The 27791-nt window shown below is 39.8% G+C and overlaps 2 protein-coding genes across 2 annotated transcripts; one reads left to right on the top strand and one right to left on the bottom strand.

The window, feature by feature from the left end:
• The first annotated feature begins 373 nt into the window (after positions 1-373).
• On the top strand, positions 374-6553 carry siae (sialic acid acetylesterase). The gene is made up of 10 exons (XM_020095282.2): positions 374-522; positions 707-868; positions 1238-1392; positions 1539-1677; positions 2496-2670; positions 3064-3149; positions 3231-3364; positions 3627-3781; positions 4824-5010; positions 6046-6553. Exons 1-10 carry the CDS (start codon positions 450-452, stop codon positions 6319-6321), a joined length of 1542 nt encoding a protein of 513 aa, XP_019950841.2. The 5' UTR covers positions 374-449; the 3' UTR covers positions 6322-6553.
• Positions 6544-27500, bottom strand: tbrg1 (transforming growth factor beta regulator 1). The gene is made up of 32 exons (XM_069534693.1): positions 27343-27500; positions 26254-26501; positions 25590-25738; positions 25316-25441; positions 24582-24743; positions 24366-24477; positions 24143-24285; positions 23770-23926; positions 22731-22834; positions 20401-20450; positions 20134-20250; positions 19786-19913; positions 19063-19211; positions 18783-18908; positions 18348-18509; positions 17684-17876; positions 17468-17592; positions 17204-17369; positions 16923-17057; positions 13771-13899; positions 12967-13024; positions 12785-12867; positions 12567-12603; positions 11343-11579; positions 11161-11231; positions 10661-10902; positions 10394-10530; positions 10105-10251; positions 9575-9672; positions 9087-9197; positions 8242-8387; positions 6544-7246 (listed from the first exon to the last, which is right to left on the bottom strand). The coding sequence occupies exons 1-32, from the start codon at positions 27460-27462 to the stop codon at positions 7158-7160; spliced, it is 4257 nt and encodes a 1418-aa protein (XP_069390794.1). The 5' UTR covers positions 27463-27500; the 3' UTR covers positions 6544-7157.
• Between the last annotated feature and the right edge of the window lie 291 nt (positions 27501-27791).

Genomic DNA, 27791 nt, shown 5'->3' with positions numbered 1-27791 from the left:
TGTAATAATTCTCATGTTTTCACTAGTTCGTTTCATTTAAATTGTATGAATTGTAGTTTTCGTTACTCCAGAAAAGGCCCTTTATATTCATATACTTTATATTTACATCGAGGGGGTCCTCTCTACAGATGCCACCATGTTTATTACATTAGTCCAGACTGGATAAATGAAACACCTTTTGAGTTTTTATGACAATTAAAGGCTCCCACTGTTTCTTTTTTGGAAGGAGAGGGTGAGGTGAGGGGTGTTAAGCTGCAAAATGCAATTTCAACACTAGATATCACAAAATTCTACACACTGTACCTTTAATTCTGACACATTTGATTTCTTGTGCTTTTATTTTGAAGGTTGGTGCTCAGCTGATGGGGGCGTAACAGGAGTGAATAACATCTCTGGCAACTAGTCAGTTGATCAGTTTGACTGACGGAGCCCCTCAGCTGGTAATTATCATGACCTGCCTTCTCAGTGTGGTTCTAACGCTGTGTGTTGTCTTGACACCTTCGGCCTCTGTCGACAGCTGTGGTGAGTAGACTGTGATGAATCACATGTGAGAATTGAACTGCTCTGAACTGTAATGGAACAGAGGCTTATTTTCTTTTTTAACTATATTCTATTGTCCTTTGTGCTTCACAGGTTTGCATCTTCATACACTGTAATGTAACTGTTTGCATACAAGTGGGTCACAACAGTCTGTGTGTGTGTGTAGATGAGTGCCTGCGCTTCGCCTCCTACTATGGAGACCACATGGTGCTGCAGAAGTCTCCAGAGAGAGCTGTTCTGTGGGGGTACGGCCCTGATGGTGGTATTGTCACCGTCTCCTTGTCAGGACCAGTAATTCAGAAAACCTCACCGGTCCCTGTGATAGAAGGTAAATACAGCCAGCTGCTGCCAGATGGGATATGAACCCCGACACCTGCAGGGTAGTGAGGGCAGCAGAGGTCAAATGTTATCAAAGATACAACCTCCTCAGTCCAGCCCCTAAGACAAAAACAAGGCCGTCTTAATTACTTCTGTTATGTCAGTGCAACATAAATATATGTCTTACTAGATGGTTGAAGTTAACTGTATAATATCATCAACTAATAATGTAACCACTTACTTTTGAAAAGTTTTCCCGTGTTTATTGTTCTTCAGTCAAACTCTGCCAGTGGGTACGTGCTGCAGCAGGTACCCGCTGGCAGAGTCCAGCCACCTTTTTTTGTTTGAATAAGTGCAACATATGTGACGTAATATACAGGCGTCTGGCAAGTCACCATGAACCCTGTCGACGCTGGCGGTCCCTACAATGTGACGGCAGCCACAGAGGGCAGCGAGGCCACTCTCACAGATGTGCTGTTTGGAGATGTTTGGCTGTGTGGAGGGCAGAGCAACATGTTCTTTGAAACATATAAGGTAGGCTGAGATGGATGAACACTGTACTGCACACCAAACATAGTGGATTAGTATTTTAATACTTCTTGTTTAGTCCAACACAGTAAATAAAAGAAAGAATGTTCTGTGTGATATTGATGTGTTCACATTTTTTCGTTGTCCAAAAGATTTTCAATGCGTCAGATGAGCTGGCCCTCGCACCAAACTATTCTCAAGTGCGACCTTTTAAGGTGGCCTTCAGTAAGAGTCTAACTGAGCTGAAGGATGTGAAATACGTGAAACTTCCCTGGACTGTGCCTACAGCTGGTGAGACAAGGATTTATGCATCTATTCATTCATAGGTCATTGTTTAAAGACGTGAATCTAAAGGTTCAACGCAGATAACGATATAAGGTAGTAAACAAGTGTTTATATTGATTTAACCATAGACATTTTTTATTGATAATATAAATACAAATAAATGAAAACACATAAAACCAATTACAGTATGAGTAAGAAAATAAGCACATTATTTCTATGTAAAATGTAAAAAGAAATCTGTTTTGCATCATGATCATCTTCGTAAACATTGAAATTGATCATTATAAACCTTTAAAAAATAATGATAACACATCATACATGAAATACTGACTGGACTACGGCTGTCAAATAAAATAAGCACATGGCGGTTGTAGGGGAGAGGGATAATGTTGTGTTTAAAGGAGAAATGACACTGCCTGACGCTGTTTATTATTACCGTTCATTAAGCATTTCACTATTCGCTGTGAAGACACTGCTGAGAATCTGCAACACTGTGCAGCTCAGTCCCTCCTGTACTGCCCAGCGAGAACTGAGAGGATCTGCTGACACGATTTCCAACAGTCTATGTGTTTTTCTGCATTTTTTTTTTATTTTGCAAGGTGAAAGTTTTGGTATCGGCTGACCACTAAATCAGTCAGGCTCTATTACACAGCAACTCAAATCTGAGCTACTCATTTTTTATGGTTACCACATTAGGACAGCATAGACGTATTACTCACTCAAATACCTAGAAATGTGATCATGACCACCTGACCATGATGCTATTTGTTTATGTGTACCACGACGGGCATTCTACTGGTTGATTGATGAAAGTGTACTTTCAGACATTGTGGCTGACTTCTCTGCGCTGTGCTGGCTCTTCGGACATTACATGCATGACATTCTGAAGTACCCCATAGGACTGGTGGAGTCCTGTTGGTCAGGCACGCATATTGAAATGTGGTCATCTGCACGAGCACTGCAGCAGTGTGGATTGACCCAAAGCACAGATGCCATCATGTAAGGATGTAAAGACAACACAGTTCAGCTTATCTTCCCTTTGAAATGCATAGTAACTGTATTTACATAGTGCTTTTGTAGTATTGATGACCACTCAAAGCACCATTCACCCATTCTCACACACATTCATACAGTGCATCTATGTGCAGCACTTTCTCTGTCACACTTTACTCTTACACGGTTCAGTATCATGCCTAAGGACAATTTCCTGGAATGGCATGCAGAATGGGTGAAAGCCTTCTGGTTAGAGGACGACCCACTCGCTGTCCTAAGCCACAGTCACCCCAGTAATTCTGTTCCCTGGAAACTGTGTGTTCTTGTGCGTATTCAGAGAGAAACGCTACCTTGCACAGATTGTAATTTTGCCTGTTTCTACATGTCACATTCTCACAGTCCCAGTATGACAGATTCTGTCTTGTGGAACTCAATGATCCACCCACTGCTCAACATGACCATCAAAGGAGCCATCTGGTACCAAGGTAGAGTAGGACTTCCTGCACAGGTATAACATGTATGTTCATTTTAGCCAAATACACCACATATATCTGGAATGTTTTCAGGTGAGTCAAATACAGGGCACAACCAGGACGAGTACAACTGTTCCTTCCCTGCTATGATTGATGACTGGAGGATGGCGTTTCACCAGGGCTCAGGGGGCCAGACAGCTGCTGATTTCCCCTTTGGGTTTGTCCAGGTATCTTACTCTGTGTATTGCATCAATAGAAACAAGTACAGATGATTATACAAAAACAAAATATATCACTGATATGGGTTCAGTTTGAGCCAAAGTTTTTGGGGCGCTGTCATGTTGGCCACCTTGATATAAAGTCTATGAAAAACCTACCGTGGTTGAAATTTTTAATCTAAATTGACTTTGTTTTTACACTATCCCCATGTAGACATAAATAGCCTTTGCATGATTACAGAATTGATCCATGATTTCTTCCTGTGTGCAGCTGTCCACTGCCGTAAAGACCTCCGTAAGTGATTCCATCCCAAACATCCGCTGGCACCAGACGGCAGACAGGGGCGTTGTCCCTAATTCACGGATGCCGCGAGTCTTCATGGCCGTGGCTATGGATTTACCAGACGAATTCTCTCCCTATTACACGTAAGGAGGATGTTCAGAAAAAGCATTCAAATTGACTCTTACTATACCTTGTGATTCACGTGTAGCAGATATTAGAAACATGCAGGTATCATTTGTCTTCAGAGGCCTTGATCAACACTAGGTGATAAACCGAGATATACTTTCTAAAAGGTATAAATACATTTAAAATCACTGCTGTGCATTTACTTCAGTTTGAGTCTTGCACGTTAGACTTTTATGTAACACTAACATAAATCGCAGAGGTGTGGTCAGCACTATATTCTACCAATACTGATTTGACCTTATGTCACTTCAGAGTATGTTTATAAAACATGCCGCTTCGAGAGTTTTTAATTGGAGCGAAGAGCTCAGATCAGACCTCTTCAAACCTGTCTACTGTGGCCTCCAGTTATTCTACAGATAGATTTTATGATCCTTATAAACATCTACAAAGTCTTTCATGGACTTGCCCCTGACATGCTGCCAAGACACAGCAAGTCCCTGGCACGAATCTAACATCAACACTTTCCTTATGTACAGAAAAAACTAACAAGGGAACTGCTTTCTGCTTTTGTGTCTATCAAATGGACGCAAATGTGGTGTAACCAGCTTTTCTATTTTGAGGTGAGGAGCTGTTTTTCAATTCATTATTCACTTAATGAACCAGCAGTTACCAGCAAGACTTCTTTCAAACACTCGACATGGAGAACACATCGCTCCCGTCCCAGCCTAACTTGATCACTTTTAAATCACTACATGGTGCCACTAGGCTTTATATTTCAAGACCTTGAATCCCTTACTATGCTCCTATACTGAGATCAGAGAGTCTAACATTCCCACAATCCATAGAACAAAGGGGGATCATGAAGCAGAATCAGTGCCTCAGTTTAAAACTGTATTTAAATAGCTTAACTTTGTGAAGCAATTCTAACTGAAAGGTGTTACAGATATTAAGTTTAACATTATTTATTATTATTAATTCAATATTTCCTATCTGGTCTTAGACACTGGAATACCAGGAGGTCTGTTTAAATATGATGTATATTTTGTCTCTATTTTTCAGGATCCATCCGCGGTACAAGCGAGATATAGCTTACAGGCTGTCACTGGGTGCAAGGGCAGTGGCTTATAATGAAACAGATGTCCACTTCCTTGGACCTTTCCCCAACCAAACCCTGTGCTCAGGAAGGCATGTGAACATAACTTACGACCAGGTGGTGTCTGTCACAGCGTCTAATGAAGTCTTTGAGGTAGGGCAATGGTGGAGTCAGGGTGAATCAAGACTTTTGTCCAACATTTACCCACTAGTGTCATTAGCAAAGGTCCACACAATGTAGCCCAACAGTCCTCTTAAACTCAATCAAGCCTGACAGCCAAGGCAATAAAAATCATAGATCATGAAATCATTGAGGAAGAATGTGTTTATCATCAAGATCAATTATCTGCTGTGGATTCGATTAAAAAAACAAAACAAATGCACAATGTTAAAGAAAGTGAAAAACTATCGCTGGATCTGTGACAAATGTAATGGGTTCTTTCTTGGCCCATGTTCCATTCGTCCCACAGACCCATATACTGTATTTAGAGATGGAAAGCACACCAAAAGTGAATTGTCTCGATCGCCTCCTAGTGGCTGGGTGCAGTGTAGATCAAACTTAAGACAAAGCACATATTAAATAAAACATTTCTCAAGGACATTTTTGACATTTCAAGTAGTTCTTATCATACTAACGTTTGTCCAAGTGCTTATTTTTCCAGTAAGTTTGTTTTTAATTAGTTACCTGATGCTATAAAACTAACTTAAGATTAAAATTCACTCACTATCTACTCACCACTGTGCCGATGGAGGGGGTGGGTGAAGTGTTTGAGTCCACAAGACAGTTCTGGAGTCTCAGGGGTAAACAGGGTTGCAGCACAATACAATACAACTGAAGTCAATGTAGACCTACACTTCAGACATAATGAATGTCGGGGCTTGTGGACACTTGGATGACACCACATGAGCAGTGTTGTTTTATTACGTGTGAAGTGTTGGTCACCACTGACTTCAATTGTATTGGACTCTGCTGTAACAGAAGTGTTTTGTGGACTCAAACCGTTCACCCACCTCTCCATCGGCATAGTGGTGAGTAGATATGGAGTGAATTTTCATTTTTCGGTGAACTATCCCTCTGACCTCTCTCTATTAAATAACCACGGGTTTGTTGCTATTGTTTCTCAAACTAGTGTCTTGCTCAGTAAATTAATATGCCATCTGTGTTTCCTTCTTTTTTTTTTAAATAAAGATCTGTTGCTCTGCTCCATGCGGGCCTAAGTCCCTCTGGGTTCCAGCTCCTATCATGGACTGGGGTCCAACCACTGTCCAGTTGTCTGCCAGTTCGTGTCCCCCCACAAAAGAAGCAGATGCTGTTCGATATGCTTGGAGAGATTGGCCCTGTGACTTCAAAGCTTGTCCAATCTACAGCGCCAATGGCGTTTTACCTGGCCCTCCTTTTATTTCCGATTGCTACCAAGGAAGCAATTTGCAAACTATCAATCCCAGAAGATGTAGAAGATGTTAGGTGAAAGGTCAAGTTTGGTTCTTTAAGACAAATTTAGCAGAATTGACAGATGCTGTATCTTTAAACATGCTATACGTCAGCGTGGCAGGACGATGAGAATCATTTTGTGCAGGGCTTTTCGAAGCTTAGAAACTATTGTGGCTATTTAGTAAATAAACTTTTGGTTAGACTGTTCACGCAATCTATGCTGTTAGAACCACTGCCAATAAATGCTGAAGTGTATGAATTCAAACATGACAATTTTGTTTTTATTTTCCCAAAACTCAGACTGAAATAAGCCTCTTTGACTTGCATGGTTTACACAAATAAATGACAAACTAACAGCTATGTTAATGTGTTACATTCAAAGCTACAGCTTTTGTGTGAATAAACCGGAATAACATAAAGAAATGCAACAGAGAGAAAAATGTACACTTGCTTTGATTGCAAAACTTTACGTTATCATTAATTTAGATTTTCCTGAGATCCCCAATCAGTAAAATGGTTAATTACTTTTTAAACATAAATTAAACTAGGATTATAAAACCATGTATGTTATGTACAGAGAAAAAAGAATGTAATTTCTACTAAGAGGTGTTGGGATATCACATTAAGCAAAGAACTCATTCACCATCCATTCCCAGTATATCATCATCAACTATATTATATTATCATAAACTTGTGCTAGCACACATCCCCAGTAATGATGTCTGGGGCTCGCGAGAAAGTATTTTAATTTTTAGTTTTCATGATGCTGCCATTTCAAGAATGACTTAACCAGGAAGGTATTGGTGAAAGTGTTGTAAATACAAAAGTAAAGTTCACCATCAGGTAAGACTTCAGTGGCACTACCAGAATCAGGAGCTGAAGTATGAGGTTGAGGGCTTCATGGTGGGGGAAGTCAGGTGGTGCTGATGAGAGGAACTAGGAGAGTGCGGCGTCTGTCCTGAGGGAGACAAGATGGATAAATAGAGGAAGAAAAGACAGTGTCAATGGCAAAAATAGAGTTTTAGAGATTTACTCAGCTGCTGTTATCTTTTAATACATTACATGTCAGCTATATTCAGAGATGTGTTACGCCACCAACACATCTTTAGACCCATGTTCACAACTTTTCAAAATAAAAGCTCTGTAATTCAGCTCGATATAAATCTGTACTGCAACAACACAAACGTTGTGCTTTTACTTTGTGCAGACAGATTGCTAAAGAAGAAGCACTTCTATGAATGCTACTGCCATGATGGAGATAAGCGGCAGTTGGAATGTCAGTGTCAGACTGATATGGTTCAATAAAAATAATGATATTGATGTGGTGGGCCAGATATTAATGCTGCCAGCTTTTGGCGGCAGGCTGCAAGGACAGGTTCAACTTGGTCAGCAGACATGCTGTTGGCACACTGCCCCGCCTACACTGACTACCAGGTAATGTTTAATTGAAAGTTTGCTAATAATGAACCAAATCACATCTTATTTCGACACTGCACTTCCCTGGGCCTTGAACATTAGACATGCCAGATGCGAAGCAGATAAGATCAACTGTTCTTAAGAACTGCGTTCCACATACAGACAGAAGTTTCAGGGATAAGTAGGTAGATGTTGTATTGTTAACAGTGGAGGCTTAGTGAAGCAGTTGTGGTTGGTTGTGATATCGACAGAAAGTCCAGCAGTGCTGAGAGCCTCCACTTGAGAAGCTTCACTGCTTCACTCAGACGTTTTGACAGCAGCTGTGGACGAACAAGACAGTTTCTCATTTGTTGCCCAGCTGACCTCTAGCCTACCCCCGACTCTGTGTCTCTGATGGATTCACCAGCTTTAATGAATCATTGCCTGTGAAACGTTTGCTTCTGCAGCACAGAGTCAATATTCAAGGTTGTGTAAATAAAACAGTGTACACTACATCCAAGCTCAAAATTGATTTTGGAGAGGTTTTATTAGAGCAACCTGTGATGTGCTCTGTCTTGTTGTTCTCTTCAAAGCACTGGTGTCTCTGGTAGGCCTCAAAGTTGACAGAAGCATCGTCCTCTGATAAGCTGTGAGGGACCTGGCCATCACTGGGGCGAGACACCTCAAAACGAATCCATCTGTGGCTACATAAACAAGATTTTAAAAAGTAAATACAAGATGACCCAGTGCTAAGAAACCATAAATACATTTTGCACAACTGTGTCAGCCTGAAAATGTTACTGTGCCCTGGCTCGTTGATATTATCCAGTTCCCTGTTTTACTGGAAATGATCCATTTGTTTGGTTTCCATATTAGATACAAACATCATTATCTTAATCATCAAATAATAATCAACCAAGTTGAAAAATATGTTTCAGTCTAATATAATTACTGTGACAAGTAATCAGTTCCATGTCAGGCTTGTGTGTAGTTTTATTACAGCTACATGCATATATCAGAGTCATTACAAACTATACATGCTGCCAAAAAATGTGTCTTGAATAACAGCATGATGGAAGCAGTGTTAAATGGACATTGACATTATGAAGACCTTGTACATAATATTTCATTCCACAATCACAGTGATACCACAAGACTTTTTAAGGCATGAAATTAAAAAGAATGGTTTCTTAAGGCTTTTTAAGACCCTGGAGTAGATTGTTGACTCGTGTTAGTAATGAAAACTGACAGCACAGAAGAATTCAGCTTTTACTCATCTTTTCCAACTAAACATACACAAATCTCATTCTTATAAAGTCATAATCTGCACGGCAGAAAGGCTTAAAATATATTGTTGAGTATAGTAATTGATAATCCACTCTTGATAAGCTAAGTGAACTTACTTGGTACATTTGCGTGCTCCAGGACAACTCTGGATGAGATTCTGGATGGTGGGGTGAGAGAAACCAAAGAAGTCTGCTCCTGACGGCACAATGGGCGCCACACACTTGGAACTAGGGGAAGGTATTAAAGGTCAGGGCAGTAAAGACCATATTCATTCTTTCAGTCACACATTTTTACATAAAGAAAATATAAAGGGGACTGATTTCTTTAATTGTGCACAACTTGGTGCAACTTGATTGAATTTAAAGGGAATGTACAGAGGTATGTGCTCTATAGAGTGAAATTCTGGTTTCAAACTGACTGTGCTGAAGCTTAAGAGCCAGTAGCCCAAATACCTCTGGCACAGATTGTATGATTGGACATATGGTGGACATTTGCCAGACTGACACCATTGCAGAGAACAAAAAAACTGTGGATGTCTGTTTTATAATTTATGCAGAATAGCCACAATCATTTAAATCCAAGTGTTTGCGGTCAACATCTGTACCTGACAGCAGCGATGGCCTTCAGGAGGTTGGAGTGGCACGTCAGGGCAGAGGAGGCCACAATGGCATTCTGAGGATCTTCTTCAGGCACAATCTCAAACTGGGGAGTCAAAGTTGAAAATGTTTGAAGTGACCCCCACTGTAATGCAGCCATCAGTTTGTGTGACTTAAAGTAATTCACATATTTTCGTTTTCTTTTAATCATACCATGTTAAGTGGACAAAAGTATTATTGTCAAACAGAAGCGACATGACCAGAGCACTAGCAGCTCATGCTAATGCAAACTAAACCAAACCACCACGTAACCATGGTAATTAAAGATTGAAGAGGTACAACTAACCGTGAAATACCATGAAACTGTTTTATCCCTTCGCCAATGTAGGAAGTGTTTGATATAAGCAGACCAAATGTTATCATTTTTATAAAAACTTGTATTATATATAATATACAAGGTTCATCAAAATGATGGACATATGGAAAAACTGAAGACAATTGCTACTGTGTTCATGTGTGTGTGCATGTATGTGTGTACCTTTGGACCTGTCCCCCCATCCTTGATTTGGCAGGTGTAGAGGCACTGCTGGTCGGCGTTCTTCATGCTGGCAAAGACTCGTGTGCTGCAGAAGCCCACTGGGTAGATGGCACACTCATCATGGAACAACATTCTGTCTGTGATGATCTGGAGGGCAGTCAGATATTAGATTTTTTTTAACCATTAATCTGCATTAACAATAGTCAGTTGAATGACCAACTTCATTTTGGAGGTTTACCATGACTGTTCCATGGTGAAAATAAAGCTAAGACATATCTCAGATACTGACCTCCCCAAGGCTGTAGACCGTTAAACCTCCCAGGACGATGGGGAAGACGGGGCGACCAGATGAGTCCAGAGGGATGGGCTGCACCAGCTTCCGAGACCCGTCCATTAGCTTTCTCTTCTTAGACATCTTTTTTGGCACTGATCAAACATAAGGGGGTAAAATAATCAGAGGTCAACTGTCTAGAAAGCCGAACGCAAACCATTCATATCAAATCTATTAACAGTAATAATCTGCAGTAAAACTTATACTCGAGCACAGCAGACTCACATTCTTCCTTGCCATTCTCCCGCCCCCTCTCTTTCCTTTCCTTCTTGGGTTTTTTAAGAGGACCTTCTTCCCCTGTTGACACCACTGATGCCAGGTTGTGTCCCCCAGACAAGCCTGAAGCCCCTGCAGGTACTGAAGTTAGTGCTACAGCTGGAACAGGTGGAAGAGAGCTTGAGCTGGGTGTGAGCAGAATCTCCCCCTCTGACAATGACTGGTACTGCAACAAGGATTTCATTAAAAACCTGCAAATTAAAATTATACAAATTAGTTGGAGATCTGACTGTCACACAAAGTGTAGAAGATATTGGTAAAGAAATAGCACCATTATAACTCCTCAGCAGATGGCATCACAAAAACAGATCCATCATACAGCATAATAAGAATAACAGACTGATGACAACAACAGGACAATGTGGAATGATTGACACACACCAGATGGACAACAGCATGTTTTTAGAACATTATGGCATCAAAAGCATTGCTGAAACATGTCCACTCGCCTTCGCTCCTCCTTTGCTCTCAGAAACTTCTCTTCTAAGTGGGCAACTTCATCGCAGACAGCTGCATTCTCCTGTGTAAAACAGTTTCATAGCATTGAAAATGTAAGAGCTGCAAATGAAAGCCATCATAGAGAAGCTACAGTTACTAAGCAGAGATTCTTATCAATCAGCATTTAACTCACAAATATCATGGCACGAGCTGCTTTGCGCAGCCTGAGGTACTTAAGCCGGTACTTTTCATTCTGGTTTTTTCGAGAAACTCTCTTCGCCTTGGCCTTGTGCTCGGAGGAACTGGCGGGGGATGGAAAGCCGGCTGCCGAAGCACTTGAGCCAGAGCTGCTCATGGTGTTCTGCTGCGGAGAGCTGAGGAAAGACTGGGCGGTGAAGGCCTGCAGGGCCTGCTGCCGCTCCTCATCCGTCTGCGAGAAGAGAAAGACACAGATCTCTTCATATGTGCTGGGAAGCACCTGAGGCTCGTGCTTATTCTGCCTTCAGGAGGATGAATGAAAATACAGACAAAATACAGACAACAAAAGGAACATGGATGAAGACTGTACTTTTCTAAAAGCTAAATGACAAACAATGAAAGTTACTGAAAACAAAATGTGTATGAGCTATTTAAAATTTACGAAATTATTTCTACTCTGATATATTCTGAAAAGGAGATTATTATCATATATCCACATGATATCAGATTATCAGATTGCCAGATACTATTGAATCTCCAATGCAAAAACATTGTGCCTGTCAATTTTAATGACACTGAAATGCAATTTTCAATATCGATAAATTGTGTTTGTACAGTACATCTATACCGGGCGGTCACGTTTATTCAACTACAGTGCTGAACCTAGGTCTTGTGTGGACAGCAACACCTCCATATATATCCATGACAAATAGTCTGGCTTATAAGGTCAAATGCATTTCAGCATCACATAACATATTCAGGGTTTGAGTGAAATTAGTATCCCAGTTAACTCACCAGCAGAGCAAAGACTCCATTTCTGTTCTCAATCCTCTTGAATCTCCTGCTTCCCTTTTGTGTCTGAAACATATGTGAGACTGAGGCCATAATGCATGGCGCTGGAAAAGCCCAATATGCCTCCCAATTTAGATTAATTCCATCATGATTAGTTATAGCCAGTTGAAAGGCTTGTGCGTGTGAGCGCAGGGAATCCTTTGCTCTGTTTACAGCAGTGTTCCCCTTTAAAACTGTGAAATAAGGTCAAAGAAGCAGGATGGAAAAAAACATGGAGGAAGTAAAAAAAAAAAAAAAAAAGTGACAGAAATACAGATGATACCTGTGCTGTATCAACTGAACTAACACAAATGTGAAGTGGACGTGCAAGTTATTATACTCAACAGCAGAGGCTGCTGTCAGACTAAGTGTTAAACACCCTCCTTACCTCACGATACATGACCGCCTCCAGGCTCGACTTTGCACTGCCGAGTAGAGAGGAACAAAAATAAGCAGAATCAAAATATAGAATCAGTAACAACTTTGACCTGACAATAGATTTAAATATTCAGTCAACATTTTTAAATAAGCCATTGTAACAGTTCCCTGGTTTGGCATGTGAGCACTTGGTCAAAAAGATGCAGTTAATTGGGAGGATTGCTGTACTTGGATTGAACGAGTCCTCTGTCAATGATTCTCTGTTTAATCTCCTTTATGTGCATGGGACGTCCCGCTTCCTCCAAGACAATCTACATGAGAGAAATGTTATGATGATGAAACAAAACCTCACACAGAAGTTGATCATGGTTCTGATAAGACAACAATGAAAAAAGAGAAATAGATGGCACCTGTGCAGCATCCAGCCATGTGAGGTTTGGCTTCTCCGAAATTTCCCCAGGCGGTTCACTGAAAAAAAAAAGTTCAGTATCATTTGGGGAAACATGAACGAAGATATCAACACATTTGAGAAAACACTCCATATTTTAGTAAAAATGTGTCGAGTTGCACCAGAAAAGATACTTTTTTCATGTTTTAAATTTAATGTCTGCTACTCCTAACAACGTTAAAAGTCCAGAATCGTCCTTGCAAAGCACAGTAACAGATGGTATAAAAATCACAGTATCAAAACTGATTTGATTCCCTGTGAGCACAAAACGACACCCACCAACTACTGATTCTCAGGAGGTAAAGCGGGTTGTCCACTAACCAGAAGGTCGGCGGATAGATCCCAGTCTCCTCCTTTCCCTGAGCCAAAGTGCTCCTGGGCGTAGTGTGTCACTGATGTGTGATAATGCGCTGCACAAAGATGAACTCTACTAATGTGTGTGTGTGTGTGTGTGTGTGTGAATGGGAGCGAGGCAAACTTTTACTGCAAAGTGCTTTTAACTGAACTATTATAACAAAATCAGACAATCATGCTGTTTTAATTTATGATTTTAAGAATGCATTGTTATGTGTATTATTATTAATTAATCATTTATCCTATAATTTTGTATATACATCTTATCTTTGTCTCTCATGTCCCTGTGCAGCACATTGAATGTACCTGTGTGTACGAAATGTCCTTTATAAATAAAACTACCTTCCTGTGACTTTAAGTTGTCATCAAGCGCCATAATTGCGTTTATCGAAATATAAATGTATAAAACAACCTCTCCAGAGTTTCTGCAGTCCCCGACAGACTTGCGATGCTGTCCAGAGCAGGAAACAGAGAGTAGTTCCCCTGTCCATCAGCCTCCATCTCAGATTCAAACGTGTTGAGGGACTCCATGTGAGACAGGGACGAACCTCTGTCCGGTGGAGACAGGAAACGTCAATGAGACATTCATATAAACTGGTGTTTACAAAGAGCTTCCTGTCTACACGTGCCTCAGACAACACCAACAACAGCAGGACTGTGAGCAAGGCGATGCTAACACAGAAGCTAGCATACTCTGCTATAGTGTAGTTAAGACTAGCTGACTGCTCACGGCTGCTAGAGACATGAACACCAGTATGTGTTGTTTAAATGTAAGAGAGCACACACCAGAATAAAGCTGCAGCAAAAAGAAAACCGCTCACTTCTTTCACTTCGTGCTCCGGATTGTTTGTGTCCGTGTGTCAACCGGAACCTTCAGACGTGTCCGCCGCAGTGTTTAAGCTAAAGGCTAAAGGCTAATGTTGACCAGTTAGCAGACAGAGTCCATTATAAACACGGTGATACTGTTTGGATGTGTTCACAGAAAATAACTCAGTGACATCGACGAAGAAAAACGATGAGGCTAAAGAGATTAGTTGTTTCCACCGAACATAATTTACTGAGGGGACCTCCACCGGATATCCGGTTGTTTATTGTTTATTTTGAAATTTGAGACGATAGAAGGAGATCTATTATGACAATAGAATAAAAGACATGAAATAAGATGGATCAACAAGAACACATTAGCAATAAAACAGAGGTTTAGGATAAAAACATAAATCTAGCAAAAGGTTTAAAAAGAAGTTAAAGAATAATAAAGACAATGGTGTTAGAAAAAAGATAAAATTAATTGAAAGCAAGAACATAGAAATAAGTTATAATATGTGGTGTGCTTTAATCTGTACCCAACACAAAGTGTTGTGATAGGTGTGACATTATCTGACAAACATCTGAATGAAACCAAACCAATGAACTGTTTACATGTTTCACTTTACTGAAGAACTTTACCTTGTTACACTGAATATTTGCTTTCTTTTGTTTGTCATTACTTTTTGAGTGTTCTGACGTAAAATGTGAATACACTCAATTACCAGGATTTTGCTTTGCAGCTACCGTTCCTCTTCTTTCTCTCCTCTAATATCTGGTGTCTATTCATTCACTGTTTCTTTTAATCTGCTCTTATCCAGGTTACGTGACATTTAGAAGCACCAAAGGAAGATTCATGTTTCTCTTTCAAGGTTTAATAGGGACGCACCCACCACATGTCTCTGTACACCTCCCACATGTGTTTGTGCTCTTGCAGCTGCAAATGACATCGTGATCTGAAAACTTTCAACATTCTGTTTACTTTGATTTTCTATTTTCCCTACAGAATCATTAGTGTTTCCCAATCATGACTTTCCTCATATCCTTCATTATTGCAAAACGGCCCACGATATGTTTTACAGGCCTCAGTGTTTTTGTGGTTGTTTCGATGTGTTGAAAACAACCTAATCTTTTCTTAGGACTATCACCAATCATGACTTATTTGTGTCCTGAACAGGATAATTCACAGGCCTCACTGTGGACAGTTTTCAGTGGAACTGCTCTCTACAATGGTTATAATGTAAATACTACAGGTTGACAGCATGTCAAGGCAGCAGAAAAGTCAAAGATAAGTTCGGTCAAACCCTGGGCAAAAATCAATTGTGCTCTCTATTACCTTCCTGGTCAGGGTTTATTGTGTGCCTCAACCTGGATGTTACTGCATCGTCACATGAAACAGCAAACTATTAAATCCTTCATTTATCCATGTTGACACAGAAGTGACTCAGGTCTCTTTCAATGTTGGCTCTCCTCTTATGAGGCTTAACAAACCCACTGCGTTTCCTAATTCTAAAATTGCTGCATCCAGGAAAAATAGGTTTATTTCATAACATCATAGTCCAGACACCAATGAGAATAACTAGTGGCTTCAATTGGGGTTTTTTTTACGGTGTAACTGTGTTGATATGGTAAATAAGAACATACTGCAAGCTATGCCCCAAACAGGACTAGATGGGACAATGCAATTAAGAAAAGAGTTTGCATGAATCCATTTTAACATGTATTTGTAACACACAAAAAATGTGCCATCTAACATTATTGAAATGACAGAACATCATCAGTATATTCCACACAGAACAAAAAGAAGGAGGAGAAAATGCAGGATTGATCACTGACCTTTGCCTCAGTTGCGTTTATTTGAAATATGTTGAACAACATCTGTATTCAAGCGCTTTTCCCCTCATCAAAGAATAAAACGTATTATGGTAATTCACATTATTCACAGGGGATTCTGCAGTTTTGTGTTAGTAGCAGTTGAGCCAGCCGTAGTTGAGCAGCACACGCACCACTCTTTTCTGTGCCAGGTAGTACTCAATCTGTCTGGGTCCACTTGAGAAGTATAGATAACCTGTGGGAGGGAACATTCACTTTATATCCAAGTATCAAGCTGAAGTTATATTAAAATAACTGAATTATTTGGAAAAAAAAATTATATTACAATTGCCTTATAAAATGACATGATTACATAAAAGCAAACAGTTGCCTTCTCACACATCGGGCAGATTTGATCTAATACAAAAATAAGTTCATTTATGCACCATTTTTTACAGTCCCAGGGTCACAAAGCACTTTTCATAAGTAGAAAATACAAAGACACATACAGACTAAATATGATATAATATAATATAATAATATAGAGTCAAGTAAAGAGAGTCCAGTAAACAGACTGACATGGTACACATTACTACTCTGGTTAGGTTTTCATTGGGATTCGTCTGTTATTTGGTAGAATTACACACAAACTAATTTCCACAAAATTTGGTGGAAGGATGCAGTATGGCTCAGGAAAGATATGGGTGCAGATCCATTAATTTGTATCACTTTATTTGACAAATTGTAAGATTTATTAACATTTTCACAGAGTTCCCAGAGAATCATTCATGGATCTTCATGAAAAATCAGGCACATTTACAGATCTGATATCTATGAGTGTGTGAAATTTCATGCAATTTGATTGAATTTCAGGGGACTGGTGGGCCTTGGCAGAATGTGTTCTACCTGCTGTTGTCCAATCAAAGGTAATTCTTGGCTTGTATATGAAACAGGTTTAATGTGAAATAATATTCCTCACCGTAATTCTCAAAGGCTGCATCTACTTTGGAGCCAATGCCTGGAAAATCCCAAGTGATAGATCGTGGGTATCCATAGTCCATTTGGTTTCTGCTCTCATCATAGCTGCAAGAGAGAAACATGGGACACATAGATGCTTGTAAATTATCTTACCAAATTAATATTTCAGTGATCAATTGTCTCAGACGTCCAGCCAACAGGTACATGTCGTGTTAAAACCAAAATCAAATGTGATCATGACTAACACTCACCTCCAATACTGTTTTTTCACAAATATAAGTGTTTTTCTAGTAGTTGGCACATAAACAGCTGCATCCACTTTACGGACTGAGGAGGGGAGGCCGAGGGTGGTGATAGACTTTGGATAACCTGACAGTTTTGTCTTTGCATAAGCCCTTATGCCCCAGTATTGACGACCTGGAGAAAAACAATTGGAGCTTATTATAAGCAGCTTCACAGTACTTACTGAATGAATACAGTCATCCTATAACTAAACACAACCCATTCAAAATTACCTTCAAACAGATAAAACACATTCCTGTGTGGGACTTCAAACGCAGCGTCCACATAGTTGATCCCAGGCCATTTTGTTCTCACTTTAGTCAAACGGATTCCACTGGAAGACTTTCTCCAATAATATCTGTTAAGGGATTTTAATTGAAATGTTAAAAAATAACATGAGATTCAAGCCCTGCATAAATACACAGATTATAAAGTTTTTTAGAAATTACCCGTTTTTAAAGAAGTACAGGTCTCCCCTCACAGAGGAAGCTGCGTCAAACACCAGCCCGCGGCTGCACTGCTCGTCTCGGGGGTTTGGCAGAGGGTCAGGTTGTTCTGTTGGCTCCTCCGGCTCTGGTTCAGGTTCAGGACGCGGAGTCGGTTTGGGTTTTGGGGCGGTTGTGGGCACTGGCGTACGGCTGCCTGGGACAAGGAGTGGCAAAAATCAAGAGTGACAACCACTTCCATAAAGAAACTATAATATGCACTGTTAGAAACATTCATTAAAGGGGCAATGTTTTACATATTTTGACATCTAGTGGTGAAGTTTCATGTTGCAGCTGACCCTCATCTCACCCTCCCCTTACAAACATGAAAGAGAACTTGTGGTTATCATAACAACTCAAAAAGTGTTTAGTTTGTCCAGTTTGGGCTACTGTAAAAAACATGGTGGCCCACTCCTGATGTAAATATAAAGTATTTAAATATCAAGGGCCCATTCTAGGGTAAAGAAAACAATTCATACAATATAATAAACAGTTCATAATATCGAAAAAGATACTGCAAATTGGTATTAATTCATTTAATAGTTGTTTAGTGGTTGAACAGTATTTTCTGTTATGTGATACAGATATGAGGATGAAGTTCAAACTTTCAGCTTGTTTTTTTTCTTACCATACAGGGCTTGAACCCCGCGCCTATCATCGTCTGGTAGCCTGTACCCGTATGTGTTGACATACTGATAGGTGGGGTACATGAGTGCACGTCTGTCCCTGGAGTGATCCAGACCCAGAGCGTGGCCAAACTCGTGGGCTGCCACCAACAGCAGATTCACACCTGAGCACGACAACAACAAGGAATTAAGTCTGGCACATTTTATTAGATGAACACTTGATTTTTCATACACATTTTTATTTTTTTACTAACTCCTTGGTGAAAGAATAGTTATTTGAGAATATCTGCTCCTAAGGACTTAATTTTTTTCCCCTCACAAACTGAACAGTTGACAGGTCTCATCTGTCAAACAGAAAACTACACAGATTATATACTTCAGCCTCAGTGGACAGGGACAGTGGACAGTTGCAGCTTCACCAAAATAGATATGTTTACCTCTCTGGGCAAGAGTCCAGGTTTCATCATCATCAAAGTGTGTGTCTCCCCCCTGGCCTTGTCCAGGAGAGTTAGCATGAGCCAGGACTCCACCCGCCCCGTCAAAAGGGTAAAAGTCCCCGTGATCTGCAGAAGCATGAAGAAGATAATGTAATCCATAGTTAAGAGTCTATACAAAACTATGGGATTGAATCTGCAATTTTTGCTCTTTTATTTATTAATTTTCTTCCTTTACTGGTAGAAGTTTAAGAAAAAAAACTTTTATTTCATCTAGACTCACATCCGCCCTTGAAGAGGATCATGATGTCGGCGTTGTTGGCGTAGATCTGTTTGAAGTCCAGTGGGATGACGTCACTGTAGAGTTGGAAGGCCTGAGCGATGGTTGCATCCACATCCCTCTGACTCAGATCTTGAGTGTACCTGGTGATCCTATTCAGACCATAGATCATGATCATCGTTGGTGTCAGTATTGTCTCTTTAGGGTCATTGTTATACAGTATTTACCTCAATCCAGGAGGTTTTCACCCGTCGGTCGATTGGTCTGTTTGTTTGTTTGTATGTAAGCAAGGTTATGAAAAAACTACTGGCTTGTGGCTTGGGTCAGAAAAGAACCTTATCAATGTTGGTGCATGTCCCCTAAGTAGTCAACAAGGTGGCCGCCTACAAGAGCCCAGAGAAGGACATGGTCCTCATATTCAGTGTTGGGTCATTACCTCCGCCAAGGTTATGTTTTAATACGCATTTGTTTGTTCATCTGTTTGTTGGTTATATAAAAATTACTGGACAGATTAGAATGAAACTCAGTGGAAGGACGTGATATGGATCAGAGAAGAAGCCATTAGAGATCCAGGAATTTTGTATTTCACTTTCATTAACATTGTGAGATCGTTTTATATTTTGACATTTTCCTTGAGTTGTCAGAGAATAATTCATGGACCGTGATGAAATAAAAAAAAATGAAATGAAATGATGTAACTGCAGCACTGACCTCAGATCTTCTTACCTATATGTGATTAGTCTTTTGTTCCATTTGGGTTTCCCGTGGAAGTGTCCATATCGGCTGATGTCTGACACACCACACCTCGGTGCTTTTATCACCTCCACTGTCTCTTTATTCAAGACGCCAGTCACCTGGTTATCAGTAGTGGCATTATTAAGAGTCATATTATACATGATTTCAAGAAAGCATTTCAGAGGACTGACTATTGTGTTTTATCTTTTGAGATAAAAATACAGTTTTCTATATTCTTAAGAAAGAGTACGACATGACATCTAATTGCTTAGAATTTCCACAAAGATCAGCATTTCTTACTTGTTATTGAAGATAAAATATTCAATTTGCTGTAATCACCTCTAGGCCAAAGAAAGCCTGCATGGACTCCAAGTCCTCACTGAATGTATCATTGACGAGACTTCGTAGTGTTGAGTTTCTTGTACCGACATCCCCATAAAACCGAGAGACATATGCCTGACAGACAGAGAGGAAAAGATAATAATCAACAAAAGATGATAATGAGAGTTATCATGATGATAAGGCAAAATAGTCTCCCCTACATTGGTCTTTCCAATGACTGACAGCTCCTGGCTTCTCATATCCACAAGCTATCCATTGCGTTACCTGAGCCAGGTCCTCATCCTCTGGTGAAATGGTTGGAGCAATGGTTGGTGCTGACTGACAAAGCGTCAAACAAGCCAGCAGCACTATCAAAAAATCAGTGAGAGACATCGTGTTAAGATGTTTCCTCCTCTCTATCCCCTCTCCTCTTATAAGAGCAGCGTCAACATCTCGGGGTGTGTATTGTTCTGATAAAAGCTGAATAAGAGCATTCCAGCATGTTAAGATAAGCCCCTGTGCCAGAGGGGGGGTGAAGAGTGGCCCCTGAGATAACACAGTGGGAGGAGATGATACCATCAGTTTAACTCCATGTTTAAAATATTTGCAAAACATTTAGATCGTGTTAGGTTCGGTTGTCTTGAGGCTTTTATCCAACATCGTCATCATATCCTATTTTTTCTTTTATTTAAAAGTTTTGCATCATTTGTCAAATTTGAGTCATTTTTGATTGAATGCTCCAAACCATGTATCATGTTGTTGAAAATCAATATTGAAATATTGAGAGTAAATGATGTTGATTCGCTTAATTTCCCTTATTTTGATTTATGAGAAAACAGAAACTTACATCGACATCAATTGAACTGTAACATGAGCAAAATGTGTTTCCTTTACAATAGCAAACATCAAGTCTGTCACTTTGCTAATGGTTCTCTTTTTGTTTACAATGTTCACTTGTGCTTTTCGACCTCTCATGTACACTGACCACAGTTCAGTTTGGTGGTAAACATGTGTGTTCTATGCAAACAGTATTACCCCATGTTTTACTGCTTAACCTCCAAGCACTGAGGTCAACACGGATAGAGGCTGCATGCAACCATACCGCTCCCTGGCATTTGGGGATGTTGCCAATGTTGATTTGCACAAATTTCCGGAGCCCTTTGACAACACCAAAGGTTATGTTTGAGTGCCTATTTATGTTTGTGTTTATCTTAAAAAATTTAACACACACAGGCCTCCTCACTTGCAAAGAGAAAGGGTTCAACACTGGAGGACTGGTGGAAGTCATTTACTCATATAGTACAGTTTTGAGGTATTCATACTAAATTCATATAATTCTGAGGTTTAAAAGTACATTCAGCTGTTTTCCCTCAGCATTGAGTATTTTTACCTTTTTAATTTAAAGTGATTCTTTTATTTTTTTAATCTGAACTAGGATATTAATATCTGGAAATTGGAATAAATTCTGCCACCACTACCCTGCAGAGCAAAGTTATGTTGATTAAAAATCATCAGAGAACTTTAATAAAAAAATGTGTTAAGTTCCCTTTAATGAGACACATCAACTTTTCACATGTTTTAGATTTACAACTGAATCACAATTAAAGTGTTTACTGATGTCGAGCCATCACCCGGCTCTTAATTACACTTAAATACATTTTTAAACACTGTTATGAAAATGTTTTGGTTCAAAAGATTAAAAGATTCCACAATTTATAAGAGAAAATAGTTTACCAAAAAAATACTTTCAAAATATAAAAATACTTAAATTGGTGTAGTAGTTTCAAATCAAAATTATAAATCGTCTTAAATTGTAAACATAAATTTGAAAAAAAACATAATTCATTTGTTTGTGCCCCATTAGTTAGTTAATATTTATTTTTTATTTCAATTTAAAAATAAAAAAAAAACTTGATTTTCAAATTTTAGTACTGTGCATCTTTACACAGGACAGACAGGACCAGTGTGCCCCAGAGGGATGTCAGAGATATAATTTATATACAGGTATGCACATGCCCCAAAGTAACATTGCAGTTCAATACGTAATGCTATGTAATGATTATCTTACTTCAAGAACTTTCCCTTCTCAAGAGTTCTTCTGGACTATACATAGAAATTATTCTCTTTTTAATCAGCCCTGATGCTGCTGTATCAACATCCCAGCCAAGAATTAGCTGAAATGATTTTCACCACGCGGTTTTTCTTGAAGTCGTACTGGTAGGACTTTATCCCACTGAGGAGGAAGATGCTGCCTGTCAACACAAAATCATAGACTGTTTCAGATCACATGAGCAAAGAGAGACTTTCTGAAGTATCTTTATTTCTTGTTATATGTTGAGTGTGTGTCATCCCCTCAATTTGATGGAAATAAGAGCAGTAATGTTCAGCTGTAAACAGAGAAGTTCTGCTTCACTGACACATTGTTATAAAACTGGGAAAAAGTGGTGTTTTCTGTATGAAAGTGTGTGCTGTGCGGTAAACCCCACCCGTCTGCCACCTAAACACGGTGAAAACAAGAAATTACAGCTTCTATTTCAGCTGTATTCCATTTGAATCCTGCTGCTCAGGTCCACATTATATAGAGTTCATGACCACACTATGTTTTGGTTTTTTACCATGTAACTTGAACGCAGCATCGACCCTTCTCGGGATTCCAGGCCAGTCGGTTTGGATGAGTCTGGGGAATCCAGGGTCCATTCGTCTCTTGCTTTCATCGTACCTGAAGGTTGATCATTCAAATGAGTTTGTTTGGATCGTCCAGGTCAAACAATATGATGTTTTAATGTATGATGCTCCCTGATTAAACTGGTGTCCAGCACTGAACTGTAGTTCCAGGATTAAAGTAGTTCAGCTGTAGTTTAAACGTCTGTGTTAAAGGATTGATTAATTACACTGATTTTCTATGTTGATTATCAATGAATATGTTTTGTTCTATCTTTATTCAAGTGATTGTTGGACATTGATTTCACATTCAGGTTTTCTGATGCTTTCACTCAAAACCCTGCTTGCGTTTAGATTTCTTGCAGCTTCAGCTCTTCCAAGGCTGTTTCTGAGGCGTTTGAAGCATCCACTCTCAGGTTTATCATCTGCTCTTGGATTTTTTCTTCTGTATTTGGATATTTTGGGCAACAAGTCTGTCGAAATTCCCCAGGCATTAGAATGCCAGGTGTCGAGATAACAAATTAACTTGTCCCACCCTTGTTATTGGTCTGTTAACTTTACTTCTGATGGGAAGCTGGTGTAATAATAAAGCTGTAGAGTGACCATCTGAGTCCAAGCACCAAGTTTGAGCACAAGCAGAGCAAATCTAAGCAAAAACAGGGCTATTTGAGTATGAGCGCAGGGTATGGAATGAAAGAATTAGAATCTGAATGTGAAATCAATAAACCTGTCCTCAAACTGAAAGACCATGATCTATAATAAAATATTGGGAAAAAAACATTAATAAATCAATGAAATCATCTTTATGTAAAATAAATTGAGTGGCTGAGCCTCTGAAATTTGTGAGTTGATAGTTTTACTATTTAGCTATTTTAGCTGATTTTCAGTTTTGGAGGCAAAATGAGAAAATTATTCATAGAGTTTTTTTGTTTTTTTTCAAATGTCACTGTGCTTTTATCTAATTGTGTAACACCTTGGTAACTAACACATTACCTGTAATAAAACTGTCCAGTGAAGAAAACTGTTTTCCCATATTCGCTGATATGCACGGCAGCGTCGACCTGCCTGATTCTGGCGGGGAGGCCGAACTCGTAGATGGAGCCAGCGCGACTTTTCATCTTAAGCCGTTGAACCACCCAGTACTTATGACCTGGAAAAACACAGCCGTGTCACTGCATTTTGGGATGTTATGAAAAACAGCAACACACCACAAGCACTGCCAAACTCTATTCCCCTCTTGCATGATCTGCAACACTTAGGTTGCACAAGGCTGTAATTTGGGTGCAATATTGTGCTCTCCTGTAAATCCAGCCTTGTCATGCTGACATGGCCTAAGTGATGCTTTGCAGACTGCCCATTACTCTACCAGTGAATATGTATGCCACGCCTTTGGCCGGGATGTCATAAGCGGCATCAACGTGAGAATTGATGCTCGGCAAATACGTGCTGGTGTGGCCCTCTCTCAGGCGATTCCAGTAGGTTGCCCACGTTGTCCTCATCCACATGTACCTGGATTGAAACAAGTAGACTCAGTTACAGTGCAACAAGACCATAGTAAATCCAGTCATCATAATTAAACCATAACCTACCTGTTTTTAAAGAAAACAATATCATTTCCAATCATAGTGGCTGCATCAAAAGAGAAGTTGGGGTCACACTTTTGGGGAACCTGTTGAGTTTCTAGAGTTTTGGTGGGTTTGCCTGAGAAATAATATTATAGGAGACTTTAAATGATAAACAGTAAAATTCTCTGTGAGTGACGTTTTGAGCAAATAATATGTTTAAAATTTGAACTTGCTCCTCACCGTACAGTGTTTGGATACCGAGCTCGTCATCCTTGGACAGCGAGTACTGTGTACTGCTGTGATGCCTGTAATTGGGGTACATGATAGCAGAGGGGTCCCTCGAGTGAGTCAGACCCAGTGAGTGGCCAAGTTCATGAGCCGCAACAGCAAACAGGCTATAACCTGAAATACAGCATCAAAGACCCATTAGTTTCTTTAAAGGGTCAATTAGCATAGAATTACACTGGAGAGTGTCGCCACACTGCTGCCTGTGTCATTATTCAGTTCATCTTTGAGTCCAAGTGACCACTGGTCAAAATTTGAAGAAATACCTTAAAGTCAGATTCGAGATATCATGTTCAGGAGGTCAACCATGTTTTGTGAGGCCACTTTAGCCTTTGACCTTTGACCATCAAATTCTAGTTAGCTTATCTATGAATTCAAGTGAACATTTGTACCAACTTTGAGGAAATCTCTTCAAGGCGTTCTTTAGATATGGTGTTCATGACGATCGCATAACAAACATAATGCCTCTGGGCACTGGCTGTCCCCAGCGTAGAGGGATGCAAATTTATGTGCAGTGGTGGGGTACGAGTGCTTAAAGATTTCTGTTCATTGATTGATTTAAAGAGTTGCAGCAAAGTCTGAAAGTCTGATATGAACCTTTGTTACTCATGCCTTAGGATCAGCCTTTGTGCTTTACTTCCTGTGGAAACCATGTCACCAGAATCACCAACAGGGTTTGACTGACAAACCTTGCCTCCCTGCTGTCCATGTTTCATCCTCATCAAAGTGCACGTCTCCTCCTATCCCCTCTCCAGGCTGAAAGGCGTGAGCCAGCACACCCCGGGGCCCGTCAAAGGGAAAGAAATCTCCATGAGCTACAGCAGACAGAGCGAATGAGTCAGGGTTTAGAGGAAAATCTGACTTTCTGTTCTCTGTTTCAATAAAATATTATATCTTCACTATCATTTTTGCCATTATTAACCAGAATTTGTTTTGATTATAAGAAGTGATTTGCATATTTACTTCTTTGGGCAAACGAGAGGACAATATCAGCTTTGCCCTGGTTGACTCTAATGAACCTCAGTGGCGTGGCATCACTCCACATCTTCAGCGCTGAGCGAAATGACTTTTCCACGTCCTCTCTCTTCATGTCTGGAGTGAATTTGGCAATCCTGCATGCAGGGGACAAACATGGTGCAATATGTCATTATAAGCAACAGCTGCAGCTACCTCAAAATACACATAAGAGCTAGAGATACTGTGCTGCAGTTTTATGCCTCTGACAACCAATGCAGTTTTCAGCTATATGTTTTTTAAAGGTCACTGTGAACTTTGACCAACAAAATCTAATCAGTTCAAGTGAATGTTTTGCCAAATGTGAAAAGATTCCCTCGAAGAATTCTGGAGTATTTGCATTCACAAGGCAAAAAAATGTGTTTCGTGAAGCCACAGTGATCTTGACCTTTAAAGACCAAAATATTATCACTTCATTCTTGTATCCAAGCAATTGTTTCTACTAAATTAGAAAAACTTCCCTACTGCGTTCTTGAGATATCACGTGCATAAAAATGGGACAGTCGGATGGATGACCTAAAAACATTCCTCATTTTTGAAATATTGGAGTAGTAAAACTGAATGTAGAAATGAATTTGAAAGCATGTTTCTGAGTTGACACAAAACATCTCACATATATGTGATGGTGTGGTTTCTCCATTTTGGCTTCCCCGGGTAAAAGCTGAAGTTGTCCACATCTGGAACACCACACCTTGGCTCCCTCATCACGTTCAGGGTGTGGGGGTCCAGGTTTCCCGTTTCTCTCAGACCAAAGAAGTTTTGCATCTCTCTAACTTTCTCCTCCATGACCGGCGTGGAGCGGATCTGCCTCGCTGACACTCTGCTTCCGTGACTCAGGTTGTAAAACCTCCTGAGGTAGCCCTGTGGTGAGAGGAGTTCAGTCCTAGAGGCTCAGGTATGTTTTTTATGAATTGCCATTTATACTTTAAATGGTGTTGTGCACGTTTACTGTGTAACACATGTATGTATGATGAGAGGCTACAGCAGACGCACAGACATGTCTACACATATGTTTCTGCAAAACTGAAAAAACAAAGTTGAGAAATATCAATGACATTTTTTTTATTTTTCACTTTGGTGGAGGCAAATCAGTTGAACTGTAGTACATGATGATTATCACCATTCTGACTTTAGATTAAATTAATTGCATATTGCAAAGTGCTGTAGATTATGAACACACATGGCCAGTTCAGTTGAAATTATTAAGGTCTTAACTGTTGACAAAGATTGCCTCTAAATATGTTCTAAACAAGGTAAATTGGGGTTTATTTAAAACCACATGCATCATCTTATTTTAAGTTTTCCTTTCCCTGTGTAGGAAAAGAAAACATGCATGTTTTTGGTGTAAAAACTAAAATGCATGTCTGTTTTCATCAATAGTTATATAGTTGTATAACTATAAAAATGATTATATCCCGTAATGATAGTGAGAATCTTTTGAATCTTTCACTTAAAAAAACTAATTCAAATGAATTTTTGATAATTATATTATATACTTTCTAGACAGTATTTTCACCTTAGCAGAGCAAAAACAAATCCACATTAGTCTTCATAAATTAAGTAACAGTTTAATATAAGTTTAAAGTAGTTCTTCACTCGCTCTCTTGAAACAAAAATCACTGTCATAAACACTCAACTGGGTTTCCAAAATCTGTTGTATACTTTCTTATATAAACTATATGACCGCCTTCTAACCACAAACCTCAGCCAGCTCCACATCCTCTGGCCTGAGCCGCTGATCCGGATCGATGGCCCGGGTCCACGAGGTTTCTGTAAACATCAGAGAGCCCAAAACAAGTATCCACAGCCGGAGCAGCTCCATGTTTTAAATGCACATTCTCAGGAGGCTTTACATTTGTTATATGGGAGCGTTTCCTGAGGATTGTCAGGCAATCACATGGCCCAAACATGCTCAGTCCCGGTGGTTACAGCTGAGTCTACCTGCCCCAATTTTGTGGTTAAAACCTCCCAATGAAACATATACGTACATGCCTGGGCTCCCTGTCTGTAATGATGAAAGCTGTGTGTGTTGTTTAGCATGGAAACCAGAGGCAAAATTAGTGTGTTTATTTGAGGGAAACCTGATTTACCCTCTGTCATCATATCTGTAAAGTGAAGTACAGATTCAATAAAAAGCAAAAAATGTAAATC

The sequence above is a fragment of the Paralichthys olivaceus genome, chromosome 11 (genome assembly GCF_024713975.1).
Source record: "Paralichthys olivaceus isolate ysfri-2021 chromosome 11, ASM2471397v2, whole genome shotgun sequence".
Taxonomy (NCBI): domain Eukaryota; kingdom Metazoa; phylum Chordata; class Actinopteri; order Pleuronectiformes; family Paralichthyidae; genus Paralichthys; species Paralichthys olivaceus.
The sequence above is the reverse complement of the archived record's forward strand: the minus strand, read 5'-3'. Positions and strand labels throughout refer to the sequence as shown.

Excerpts from the sequence above, each read along its gene's own strand:
- tbrg1 (XM_069534693.1), bottom strand. The coding sequence starts at position 27,462 with ATGGAGCTGCTCCGGCTGTGGATACTTGTTTTGGGCTCTCTGATGTTT. Across the intron at positions 23,927-24,142 it reads CGTGGCATACATATTCACTG|GTCATAAGTACTGGGTGGTT; the intron begins GTAGAGTAATGG and ends GTGTTTTTCCAG. Across the intron at positions 10,903-11,160 it reads AGAGCAAAGGAGGAGCGAAG|GTTTTTAATGAAATCCTTGT; the intron begins GCGAGTGGACAT and ends TTTAATTTGCAG.
- siae (XM_020095282.2), top strand. The coding sequence starts at position 450 with ATGACCTGCCTTCTCAGTGTGGTTCTAACGCTGTGTGTTGTCTTGACA. Across the intron at positions 1,393-1,538 it reads TGTTCTTTGAAACATATAAG|ATTTTCAATGCGTCAGATGA; the intron begins GTAGGCTGAGAT and ends GTTGTCCAAAAG. Across the intron at positions 5,011-6,045 it reads CGTCTAATGAAGTCTTTGAG|ATCTGTTGCTCTGCTCCATG; the intron begins GTAGGGCAATGG and ends TTTTAAATAAAG.